Here is a 13,924-nt window from a genome sequence, read left to right on the forward strand (position 1 = left end):
AAGTATTGTTAAAACTCCTTAAGTAATGTTACATGTCAACATAATTTGGCAACTTTGTACTTTTGTACTTTGTAGGCAATTTTATTTATTTATTTATTTACAACATTTAAATGCCACTCAGTTATCTTACACAGATTCCAGAGCAGTGAACATAGATATAAACAGTAAAAGAAAGAAGAATTAAGCAAATTAAAAGAGTTCAATTTTAAAACAAAGGAGCCAAAAAACCCAGAAGCTAGTCAGTTTGGAAGGCTTCTCAAAATGAAGATGTTTTCAGGAGGAGCCGGAAAATATTTAATTCTTAAATATTGCCTTTGGTCATCTTTATTCCTCTAAGTGTTATGTACAGTTTTCATATACACCTAACATATTGAAAAATTAACAGCAAATAATACAATTGCCTCAAAACTGTTTCAAAGTTTGCTGCACACAATTGTATTTCCCCACCCCTCCATCTCTTTTAAAAATTAATATAGCAAGGCATGGTCTGCAATACTTTTGAAATTTGTCTAGGATTGAATATTGAAAAATTGATTATACTGCAGTTGCAGGAATAATTAAAATCCTATAATATATGCCACAAAATCCCAACAGACAGACAAATCCCTTATCTGGACAGAGATAGCCTAGCTACAGTTATCCATGCTCTGATAACCTCTCGTTTGGATTACTGCAATGCGTTATACGTGGGGCTGCCTTTGAAAACGGTCTGGAAGCTTCAGCTGGTATAAAACAGGGCAGCATGGTTACTAACAGGGACTGGCCGATGAGACCACATCACGCCAGTCCTTTTCCAGCTTCATTGGCTGCCAGTCCAGGTCCGGGCCCGATTCAAAGTGCTGGTACTAACATTCAAAGTCCTAAATGGCTTGGGGCCAGGTTATTTGAAGGAACACCTCCTCCCATATATACCTGCCCAGACCTTAAGATCATCCACGGGGTCCTTCTCCGTGAGCCCCTGCCAAAGGAAGTGAGGCAGGTGGCTACCAGGAGGAGGGCTTTCTCTGCTGTGGCACCCCGGCTGTGGAATGAGCTCTCCAAAGAGGTTCACCTGGTACCTACACTGTATTCCTTCCATCACCAGCTGAAGACCTTTTTTAATTTCTCAGTATTTTAACATCTAATTTAATTTAAATCTAAACTTTGCTGTTTTAATTCTGTATTTCTGCTGTGTGGTTTTATCCTGGTTGTGCTTTTTATATTGTATTTTGTATTTGTGTTTTTAGACTGTTGGTTGCTCTATTATGCTTTTCATGGTTTTAATTTCTGTTAACCGCCCAGAGAGCTTCGGCTATTGGGCGGTATAAAAATGTAATAAAAAATTAAATAAATAAATCAAAACAAACTGTTCCATATCAGCAAGATCCAAAATATTTTCAAAGACAGGAAGCCTAACTTACTTATTCCTTAATTATCTAGAAACTTAATCCACCACCCATCACTATAAAAAGGGAAGTTCACATCAGATTTGTTATTATTATTTATTACATTTGTATACCACTCCATAGCAGAGGCTCTCTGGGTGGTTGCTGGTATCTTGATTTAAATTCCATCGCCCCAAACCCAGGAAATTTTCCATTCAAACACTCCTGCTTTGTGTATAGATTTGTTTATTTAAAGGCTCTGGGGATATTGTGCACCATGAACTTATGATTAGATAATAAAAACTATGAATTCACCCTTGTCCCAGAAATGAGGTTGCAATTTTGTTTTAAAAGGAACGGGTCAAACGCCTACACATATCACTCTATTTTATGTGGGTGTGGGATCCTGGGATGTGTTCTTTTTCGTTCCGTAAGTTTGCAAGGGCTAAGAAATCCATGACAGCGCGATATGACTAATATTAATGAGTATTTGTTTAGGAGCACCCACACTGATACTCTCCTCCTTTCTCTCTCGCTTTCCCTACCCACTTCACCCAAAGTAAGGCTGCGTTCCCTCAATCGTTTCAACGCTTTGTCCTGCCCTTCATGTAAAGTGACCGTAGCAAAACGCATGCATTTTCTTTCAGGAACTGTCAAGAGAAAACGAAGGGGTGTCGGGGGAGGGGATGGGGGGGGGGGGAGAGAGAGAGAAAAGAACCAAACTTGTTTTCACGCCACTCTGTGTAACAAGCAAGGGTCGTCCCCTTGGCTAGGAGATGAACATTTCAGGCTTTTGTTTGCTTATCGAAAAGGGGCGGGAAGCAAGAAAGATAGCTAGTGCGGGTGGGTGTGGGGAGAGGGGTGGCGGCGCCCACACAGCGGTTAGTGTCGGCAGGACAACCCAGCCGGCCCTCCTTATCTCTGAGGCTCGCTGAAGCGTTGATGGAAGCGCTCCCTGACAGAACAAAGCCCAGGGGCCGCCAGGCTGCTGTCAGCACCGCCGAGAGCGCGCGTCCGTCCAGAAAGGGAAGCGAGCACCGTGGCGGGAGGAGGGGAGGGACGAAGGGCGGGCAGCAACTTCGGCGCAGGTGACACCAAGTTCAGCTTCTGCAGCCCTTGCGTGTGCTTCGGTGTCGCCGCTGACGTTTTGCTCCTTCCCGCCTCCTTCAAAAACAACGCGAAAACCCGAGGCGCAGGGGAGGTTAAAACTTGCCGCCAGGGATAGGCAATCCCCGCAGTGGCCTGAGGAGAGGCGGCCGGAGAGCGCGCGCGCGCGAAGGAGCTCCTGGGGGCAAAAAGGAGAGGAAGGAAAAGCAGCCCTAAAATGCACCTGAAAGACAAAGTGGCTCTGGTAACTGGGGCAGCGCAGGGCATAGGCAAAGCCTTCGTCCAAGTATTGCTGGGAAAGGGCTGCAAGGTAAGTGGACGGCGGGGAGGGGATGGAGAGAGAGGAGGGGGGGTCCCTGTCACCGTGGCGAGGGGCGTCGTGGTTTCTTTCTCTCTGGTCGGCTCCCCCACCCGCGCCTCAGGGAGCTGACCGAAGACTTCCTCCGGGTATAAAGGACCAACCTGGCTCTTCCTTTTTGCTCGCGCTGTGGCTAATTTGAAGCTGCTGGTTCCCCCCCCCCTCAAGTTAACTGTGAACTGTGCTGTATGAGAGAGAATTATACCTGTTTCAAAATATAGTGTATTTGTGTGTGTAAATATGAAAATATATGAATAGGCGTGTATGCACATACACACACCATGACTGTTTCTCTGTTCATAAGTAGTGTTTTCAAATATTCATTTCATCTCATGCAGGATATATACATCGTTCTGTGGTGTGAATGAATCGTGTACATGTATGTGCATGTGTGTACATGTGTGTATACCGGTATTTATCGAAACACAATTGTAGACAGATAGACATAGACTCACACTGCAATCTTGTGCATGTTTTCTCAGAAGTAAATCCCTAAATTTAGCAGGATTTATTGCCTTGGTACTGCCCCCCCTTACTGATATCCTAACCATTTTACTAGGGAGTAAGCCCCATTGGACATAGTGGGACTTACTTCTGAGTGCATAGGATTGCACTGTTAAACAGATGGAACACACTATCTAGTAAACATTAAGCACTTTAAAGCCCCATTGATTTAAATAAGGAAGATCTAAGCACATGCTTCACCTTTCCTTTAAAATCAGTGGGAACTCAACGCAGTTCAATAGTTGGATCACACATATATGTGATTTTGACACATGCTATTTAATGTGAAGCTATATGTATGTCCCAAATATAGATGTTCTGTTTGATTATCACCATCTAAAGCTTTTCCTCCCAGTTAGGAAAGATATGGTAATTATGTCTTGTCTGTTGTATATCACAGTTTGATCCTAATTTTTATGGGCCTGGGTGGATTATTATCCTTTATCTCTTTTCACATAGGTAGCTCTTGTGGATCTAAATGTGGAAGTAGGTAAGGCAAGCAAAGATGACTTTGACAAGCAGTTTGATGAAGAGATGACCATCTTCATTCCTTGTGATGTTTCAAATGAAGAAAAACTTAAAGGTAAAGAAAGTGGGGATTATGCACTATTTACCTTGTTTCAACATGTGTGAAACCAGGGATTCAGCTGGTGCCAGGAACTCCATGCCTCTCACAGCACAGAGGGAAAACAAGAGTAGGAGGTGGGACAGTGGTGTCAATGGGTGGAGCCATGAAGGTGACATGATGTCAGGAGTGTAGTCACAACCACTGATGTCATCAGCCCCCATAGTGGGCAATTTGCCCCCATTTTAAAATGGTTCTGCACCCTTGACTGTGGGCTCATCTACACCAAGCAGATATTCCACTATGAAAGTGGTATGAAAGCGGTATATAAAATGCAGGAGCCACACTGCTGCTTTAAAGCGGTATTGAAGTGCACTGACAACTGTTGGGGCCCATTGACACATACCATATACTTCATACCGCTTTCATAGTGCTATATCCTGTTTGGTGTAGATGTGTCATGGGCCCCAACAGTTGTCAGTGTACTTCATTACCACTATAAAGCAGTAGTGTAGATCCTGCAGTGCACTTCAATATCACTATAAAGCAATAGTGTGGTTCCTGCCTTTTATATACCGCTTTCATACTGGAATATCCTGCTTGATGTAGATGAACCCTACGATTCTACTAAGTATCATGCAGATTTCAGGTTACATATAGGATTGTTGGGGCAAGCAAACATGCAAGAACTGACTCCCTTTTTTGAAAATATAAAATCCAGTAGTCACTCAAATTTGCATACTTCGAAGTAAGCCCAATACTGTTGAAAACCCCATTTCATGGGAAATATGGCATTTAATTATATTATTCCAAATGCTTGTTCAGAAACCAAGATACAATGTCATAACAACAGAAATCCTTCACATATTTGGCCAAAAGGTTTATCTGAATTTTGTTCTTTAAATGATAACTCTATCAACTCTCTGACCATGTATGTGTACTCGTAGGATCACGAGTCTAAGAGGATCATCAGACTAGCTTTTTATCGCATGCTAGTTACTGCCCACTCACTTTTTCTGGGGGTCCTTTGGACAACGCATGTGCTGCAATTTCCTGCTGTGTGCAGGAAAAGCAGCGTGATCAAAATGCTCACTGAGTGGGCCATGTGGTCATTGTTTACTTCCTCTTTTTTCCCCATGTGAAGAAAGAGGAAGTATCAAGGGACAGAAATGGAGGGAAAGCGACGGTAAGGAAACATGATTCCCCCCCCCCCCCGATGATGCTCTAAATAAGAAAATGGGAACAGTACTTTATTAAAACAACAAGAAAAAGAATATACATCCAAAATATTTAAGATATTAAATATCTTAAGATATTATTTTGATACAATTCAATTTGATTATAATTTGAGCTATATGAATAATGGTTTAAATCTGTTGTATTATTACTGAATTTAAATATATTGAGGACAAATGGGGGGGAGAAAAAAATCTGTACAGACAGAACTAGCATATGTAAAAGACTAGGCTAGCACACTTCTTGTGAACTGTGTTGAAGTTTATGTGTGCCTAGTGTTATGCCATGATTGACTAATTGGTTGTGGGGATAGTTAGTCAAGAGATGTAGTCATTCATTGCCCCAATTCAGTGCAAAATAACCACTGCAGTTCCACACAAATTAGCTGAATAAAATACAAACTATCATGCTGAGGAAAAAATATCCTGAAAGACAAAAGGGAAAATGCACACACACACACACACCAGAGGCCCACTGTTGCAAAACTATGGCTGGTGGTACAGTCAAAACATTTATAGGTGATAGAACCTAAGATATGAGCTGGCAGTACCCAGAAAGCAAGCAAGTTGTAAATCCTTAAAGCAAATATTTGGCTATTAAAGTAGATTCTAAAGAACTATGAGAAGTGGAAATACGATGCGAGGAGAAAGCGAAAGTATGGGGAATTACTTGGTTCCCACTAGTAGCCACCACATATGGGAAACCTTCTCTCAGAGCTGCCACCACCTGTGGCAAAACTTTTCCTTCCACACCAATGGGGTTCCTTATTTTTCTAGCAAATTGCTTATATTTCAGGGTCTAAGGAACTCAAAGTTCCACAAGCTGACCTTTTCCACTACCATCTTTTAGAATATTTAAAAATCTCTTAGGGAGCAATGCTATGGCCTCAAAACAGCATCTGTGTGGCCAAAGGATACTTCAGATCCCCAGATCCAGGGTCAGAGACAGCGTTCTAGCCCTGGAGCTGGGAATCTGAGCTCCCTGCCCCTCCCACTTGCAGCTGGTGTGGAAAGAACCATGCCAGCTGCCTCTCTAAAGTCACAAAGGCGACCTTGGAGATGGAATAGAGTGGGTGTTTCGGTGGGCAGGAAGGGGGAGAGGACTGGAGAGCATGGGATACAAGCTATCCCAAGGCATCTACAAACTCCTTCTCTAACCCTCCAATGTGCCCCAACTAGATGGGTGAAAAAGCCCATCTAGCTAAAATGCAGAATAGGAGCAGCAGCAGAGGTGACTTATAAGCATTGGGTAGGGAATAGGATTGCACCGTTAGTAACTTGATGTAAAGGGCTTAGGTGTCAGATGGCCACCAACACTAGAGACAGTGGCCATTTCTGCACCTGCCTTTTTCTTCAGGATCATCCCCGTGTATCCAAATGACACACAGGGGATCCCAGGAGCAGGCAGGGATGAGCCTTCTATTTGCCTGGAATAATCCTTAGGTGTAGAAATCTTATCATTTTATCATCTTTATTATGCAACCAAAATAGGTTTTAGCCAATATCATCCACCACAGCATCAACAAATGCCATCTTACAGTACAATATATAACAGAATATTATCATAGTTTAGTCACACTAAGATATATTAATTGCATTTACATTAATCCATCAGGATAAAATTATAGTAGCCCATCCTGTGTCTGTTCATTGTCCCCATCGCGGTTTTAAGATGAGCTGCTTTAACTAGATAAAAGTGGATGTAATAAGGAAATTCCATCCACTGACCTTCCTCAAAGTCTCCATTTGAAAGCACAAACAGAGTCACTTAAACTGCTGGGGTGGGAGAACAAGCTAAACAACTTGGAGTTTCTACAATATCTAACCAACTTCCATATATTTAGCCTACAAGAACCCTGGACTCAAAAATAGAACTTCAAGGATATCAAATATTCTCAGTACCAGCTAAAAAGACTCTTAAGAAAGGGAGGAGATGTGGAGGACTCACTCTGGGGATTTCTGAGAGCCTAAATGTTGCGACCCAAGAAATAGCTATTGACTCACCATTCCTGCAAGCCATCCAGTTGACTAACCAAAAGGGGAGCAGATTAATGTGCATAAACATATATATTCCCCTAGAGGATCTAATTATTATCCTGACAACATCTGGTATACTTTCAAGGCCCTTCTGGAAACTGTTAATCAACAACATCCTTTATGCCCAATCATTGTTGATGGGTGACTTCAATGCAAGGATAGGAGACGAATACAAAATTGCAGTAAACAACCTATCCCTAGACATGGAAAATATAGCATACCTACTGGTTAGGAAATCTAGGGACAAGACTATAAATAAGGTGGGTATTTGTCTAATTAGATCAATTTTACAATGTTCATAACGAATGGCACTAGTTTAGATGATTCAGCTGGAAACTTTACGTACATCTCCCTGAAAGGGGGGAGCATTATAGACTATTTCCTGCTAAAGGCCTTATTAGCCCCATATGCAAAGAATTTTTTGATGGATGCCCAACCACTGAGCGACCATCAACCTCTGATCCTGGAACTAGTAGGGTTCCAAGAGATCAAGAAAGGCCTGAGACTAGATCTCCCTTATGCTCAGTCTGGGAAGCGTAGACTAAATGGGATGCAAACCTGCAGATGAAGACGTCGGAGGCTCTATTCAGCGAGAATATGTTGTTACTTAGGAAAAGATTCCTTGTAGTGGACCCATATGACCTGCTACCACTGTTTCATAAGATAACAAGTCAACTTGGCACCATATGCACAACTATGCTACCTCCCAGGCCAAGATACTATGTGGAAACCTGGTTTGACTGGGAATGCAGCCAAGCAAGATGGGAACTCTGTACCCTGAGTAAACAGGCCCAGGCAGGAGGTTACAACCCCTTGCTGTATGACCTAACGATGAAACACCGGCAATATAGGAAATTGCTAAAACAAAAGCAAACTACCTACTATATCCAATTGTGGGCAGATATTGAGCAGGCTGCCATGGCTCAAGATTCAACCAAATTTTGGCAACTGATTAATTGCAAATTAAAAGTTACTACTTATGACATAGGCCTTAGCTAGACCTAAGGATTATCCCAGGCAAATGGAAGGGTCATCCCTGCCTGCTCCCGGGATCCCCTGTGTGCCATTTGGATGCACAGGGATAACTCCAGGACAATCCTGGGATATAGGCCTGGTCTAGCCATGGCCATAGTCTCTCCCATTACAGGGCAAACATGGGAAATGCATTTCCATCAAGCGTTCAACCCGGCAGGCAATATAGGCCCGGACACAGAATATTTCATTGCAACTCCGACTTCCTAGCATTTTAGAGACTGACAGGTGGCTGGATGTAACCATCAGTGAAGTAAAGCATCTAATTTTGCATTTAAGAAGACATGCTCCCACCAGAGATTTTTGTGGATAACATAAATTGGTGGGGCCCCATATTGGCCAAGTTATTTAATTACATCACTGCAAACAGCAAACTGCCTAGTGGATGGGATCAAAGTATTGTGGCCCCTATTTTCAAGTAGGGGACAAATCCATACCTGCAAACTATCCAGCTAATCAGAGTCTGATGTTTTCCAGACCAATCAAAATGAATTCATCTGATCCAGGCCCCATTTACAAATATTCAAAGAGATTGTCTGTCTCCCACCATTTCAGAATATATCTGCAAGGAATACTCCTACATAGCCATTTGACAGGACCAAAGCTAGGTTTCCAGCCTACCCAGATACATTATAGGCTCTCAGAAGTGACACAAAGTAAAGATTACATAACAACAACAATTATATAGATGGCATTTCTTCACAGAGAGTCAGGGTAGAAATACCACGCCCCAACTTCCCAAAAGGCCCTACCAAAAAAAATTACAGGTCATCAAGGGCAAGAAAAAAAAACACTCTGCAAAATTACAATGCTCACTGTGATCAGTGGTTGCATAGACTAAGACACCTGCTGAATATGAGCCATTTAAAGTGAATTTTGCTCAAATTCTGTAGGCACTTACCTGGGAATAAGTCCCACTAAACTCAGTGCAGCTTACTTCTGAGTAGATATGTATTGGATATTATTGTGAATCAATTTATCCATTCTGTATATTAAAGGTTCCAATACAAAAAAGTATACTTGATGAAGAATTAGGGCAGCTAGACATGAGTATTATCCTATTTTACACTTTTTATTTTAGCGAAATTCATACTTCAGTTTGTATCATTGTCATTATTCTAGTATATTTAATTGTACAGAAGTAAGGAAAGTTTCTCTTTGCATTCCTACTTCACCCCCAATTTATTTACAGATGCATTTGAGAAGACAATTCAACATTTTGGAAAGCTGGATATTTTAATTAACAATGCTGGTGTGAATAATGAAAAAAACTGGGAAATTACAGTACAAATTAATTTGGTAAGTTTAATTGATGAATTTAATATTTAAATAGGGTCTTTTTTAAAAAAAGACTTGTATTTTCTAAGTGAGAAATATGGATAACATTTAAGAATTTAGTGGAAGGAAGTTTGTTTGGCAATGTTATATAACAGAAAACAAGGAAAGGAAAAGCCCTTTGTGCTGAGCTTGGATCTCAGTTCTGTGATGAAAACAAAATTATGTACAGTGGATTAACAGCCTCGTGTAGAAAAGCTCCTAAACTAGCAGGTTCAAATGGATTCCAATGAAACTCCCCAGGTTTTCTTCTCTTTTGCTTCTTATTCTCTGTAGAAAGTCTGGGCTGGATTCTTTAATTATCAGAGCCAAGTATCTTCACCTTCATTTGTCAGTACTGAACCTTAACTGGTGTATTTGCACATATCGTCATATTTAGTCACCTCTGAATCAACAGTTTACTGAATCTGTAGGCATGTATTACATTTTTAATAGTCTGATCCACGATTGGAGAACATATAGGAGGTGATCAACATTCAACAGCAATTGCTAGTGCTGATTTTATATTATATTCAGGCATTTGCATCTAACAGTTTCTCCCACCAGACTACAAAATTTTATATTCTTTCAGTTAATTAAGATATATTGTCTTTGGTATAAAAGAAAGAAATGCATAATCCCTTTTATTTATTTATTTGGATATTTATCAACTGCCCTTGATCAAAATATATCCTATTAAAGTATGAAAATTCCCCAGTATCCTGACAAAATCAAATTGAGATAGTCAGATGCCTCTATAGCTTCCATTTGCAACACAGACTTCTTAAATAATCCAGAAAGGAAATAATTTAGTAGTTGGCTAAGCCACAAAAAAGCTGGGTTTTTTCCCCTTATCTCACTGTTTCTACAATTCAGACTCATCATACTTTCTTCAGTTGGCTTTACTTTCAAATAAGTGTATATAGGATTGTGGCCTGAAAGTTCAATTATAGTATTGCCTTTACCAATATTTCCCAATTAAACATTATTTTAATTTCAGGAAAATATTAACAAGCGCCAAGTTGCACTTTGAACACAACTTTCTTTTGTATCCAGCAGACTGTTCCACCTTCATTGAGGTGATAGGGCTTCTGTGATTTGATTCAGCTAGGCACTAAACAGACCCTAGTTATCATAATAAAAGTACTATATTTGCCCTGAACCACAGCCTGTGTGTTCTTTGATGTGCTCATAGAACCAATTTTTACTTCAGTGAAAAAGTAAGGTCAATTTATATTCATTTTGTACATAGAATTGTCTTTGCCACTGAAGTTAATGGGAAAGTTTTCACAGGCCGTTTCTACACCTGCCTTTTTCCCCAGGGATCATCCCGGGATCATCCCTGTGCATCCAAATGACAGACAGGGGATGATCCCTCCATTTTCCCGGGTTAATCCTTAGGTGTAGAAAGAGCCACAGGCAAAAGAGTTCTATATCTGTATCAAAGCTCCTACACCTGCAAAGAAACACTGTTAGGCTTCAGTGTTTTGTTGTTGTTGTTGTTGATGATGATGATGATGTCATACCTTACTGGAAACTAAATGGCATTATAATTATTTAATATCTTAAATTAATGCTTGTTGTAATTCATTACCTACAAATGAAAAAAAATCATATTTGAAAATTAGACACTGATTCTCCCAAATTGTAGATTTCTCTACTATTGAAAGTAATAAAGAATGAACTTATGGACCCTTGCAGTGCTTGCTCTTTGAATCTAATATATCTACCAATGTTATAAACTGTACTTTAAAAAATACAAAGAAATTGTTCTAATTTAAAAAACAAACAAACATATTCCATGGCTGACTAGCACCTAGTATTACGCAAGTTAAAAGATTTTTTTAAATCTTGTTTTCATTCTTAAGATGCATAGTCTTTGGGGAAAAGGTAATGGGACATGGTAATGTTGCACCATGTCCTGTTTGTGGTTCCCTGGTTGACAGCTGGTTGGCCACTGTGTAAACAGAGTGCTGGACTAGATGGACCCTTGGTCTGATCCAGCATGGCTCTTCTTATGTTCCTCCTTTCCATTCAGCCCTGAAGTTTCGAGGGCTAACATTAAGCAGCAGGGATATGAAGTTCTGTTGAGCAGTGTGGGAAGAAACCACAGTTCATAACCCCTAGAATGTACCCACAAAGAAGGTGAATTGCAGAAATGCAAAGCAGCCCACTGATACAAGTTTAAATACAAGCTGTACCTTATTACACCAGGATATTAACTGTCAGACCCCTCCCCTCTCAGAAACATGTGAGGTGGTGAGCTGTCTCGTGACAGAATCAAGAGTTCCAGAAATTTTCTTCTGTGGACTGTATTAGACAATTTTGCCCTCAGAAAATGAAGGGGTGTGACCCATCTGGACAGAGATAAGGCAGTTCTCCTCAAGCCAAGGACATTCCCACCCTTTTCTCCGGTCACATAAATGACCGGTTGTCTGATGGCTATATAATGAATGGCAATGCCAGATACCATTTGGAATATGACTTAATCTGCATCAGTCTGATACTAGTGCCCATGCAGCTACTCAACCCTAATTGTCTCACTGTACAATTAAGTGGACAAATTGTTGTAATTTCACTTAGTAAGCTAATAAAGAGAATCTAAAACAACATCAATATAATGATAAAGGGGTCCTGATTCTGTACCTTTTTATCCTTTCCTGTTTAGAATTACAAACTAAATGGCACCTCAGGTGCTGGGTCTGGTGCTGGAGTGGCACATAGATTCAGCAGTAAAAAGTGTTAGCACTATGTCATAGTACTTATACTGAAACTTGGTTGGTGTCCAGAAACAATTACTTGCTTATTTACTTGGTACCGCCTACAATTCATATGGAAAATATGACCTAAACATGGTAATTGTTTGAGTCTAAAGTACAAGGGCAATAATCAGTACAATACACAACTCTTATGAACCTGAACAAATTCAGAAGAGGGTGTAGTCCTTCAGACTAGAACGTTTTATAGTTTATGCTTTACATTTATACACTTTTGAAAAGGAACAGGAAGGCTAAAGAAGAATTGTGTCTTAATGTCTGATAGGGTAGCATAAGAAAATGCAGAATAAAGTAAACTATTTGAAAATAGACAGATCAGAAGAATTTCAGTTATGGATACTTTCATAACTTATTTACACTAAAATTGTTGTAGAACATAAAATCACTAAAGTTTGTTTCCTGCACCTTCACCACCACCCTCAAAAAGAAAAGAAATAAAAACATTTTATAGTCCCACACTGCTCAGCATTTATGGAAGGAGTTTTTATCCTTTACTTTGCTGATGCATATCAGGAAAATAAAATAAGTGTGATGGAGCTCTATATACAGCATTGCCTAACTGCACAATCCTGTACCCTTGGAGTAAGCCCTATTGAACTCAATGAGACTTATTTTTTAGTAGACCTTCATGGAATTGCACTGTAAAACTATTAATGGTGCAATCCTATGCATGTTTAGACAAAAATATGTCCAACAATTCTCTGCATTCCCCAGCCAGCACAGTTGGCTGGGGCATGCTGGGAGTTGTAGGACTTTTTTCTGCCTAAACATGCATAGGATTACACTCTAAGAGGGTTTCCCCCCCAAAAAAAACATTCATACTGAGGAATGTGCAGATATTCAATCCTAGACAAGATGGCAGCATTATCCTTGACAAAGAAAAGAGGCAGGGAGATAAATCCATCAATAAAGGGGGTGGGGCCACTCAAAATCAGGCTGTTGCTAAGCAAAGCATATTTGCTTAAATTCCAGGGTGGCTGATGGGTGGGTGGTTTCAGATGAATATATTAATGGGTTCCAGAGTTTTGAGACACCAGGGCCCATATCTCTTGATGTTTCTCCTTCAAGCTGGATGCCACAAAAGTAGGTTGGCAAGCTGTATTCCTTCCTTTGCAATTGTGCCTGTGTTATGAATGAGACCAGCCTTGTGGGAAATGTGATACTAGTATTTTCATATCCATATTTGGGGTAAGGCAGACTGTGATTGTACAAACTACAGCTATCACTGGACCTTAGGACAAAGATTATAGATCTAGAAGTTGCCTATGAAGAAGGTGGAACTAAGTAGAATTATTAGGGAAGTCTGGTGTACAAAAAGTAGAAGTGACTGAGAGACTTGCTTGAGATAGTAAAAGACCCAGAGGGGAAAGGGACGTAGACAATATCCAGAAGTGTACGAAGAGGAACACTGAATCACTCATACTTCCCGTTACCATTTCTTTGGAATGTGCAAAGCAGACTTCAGAGTACATAGCAAAGGCATCTGAGATCGCACTTGATGGGGCCATAACATCCTGTATTTTTTAAAATCAGTATTACATATCCTGGGTTTAGTTGACATGAGGTGTAATTACACACTGTGTTAATTGTATGTCTTGCCGCTTTGTTGTGGGATTTATTTATTTATTTTA

General features: G+C 40.4%; 1 protein-coding gene across 2 annotated transcripts in view; it reads left to right on the forward strand.

Annotated features, from left to right (window-relative positions):
* The first annotated feature begins 2,229 nt into the window (after window positions 1-2,229).
* HPGD (15-hydroxyprostaglandin dehydrogenase) overlaps window positions 2,230-13,924 on the forward strand; it is a 29,065-nt gene continuing 17,370 nt past the window's right edge. The window contains exons 1-3 of one of the 2 annotated variants that reach the window (XM_063135305.1): window positions 2,230-2,781; window positions 3,793-3,916; window positions 9,395-9,501. In XM_063135305.1, the coding sequence (XP_062991375.1) occupies window positions 2,689-2,781; window positions 3,793-3,916; window positions 9,395-9,501 (324 nt within the window). In that variant the 5' untranslated portion in view covers window positions 2,230-2,688. Of the gene's footprint in view, window positions 2,782-3,792; window positions 3,917-9,394; window positions 9,502-13,924 lie in introns of those variants that run through there. The other variant, XM_063135306.1, reaches the window with a different exon arrangement.

This window comes from Elgaria multicarinata, chromosome 10 (assembly GCF_023053635.1).
Source record: "Elgaria multicarinata webbii isolate HBS135686 ecotype San Diego chromosome 10, rElgMul1.1.pri, whole genome shotgun sequence".
NCBI classification, from domain to species: domain Eukaryota; kingdom Metazoa; phylum Chordata; class Lepidosauria; order Squamata; family Anguidae; genus Elgaria; species Elgaria multicarinata.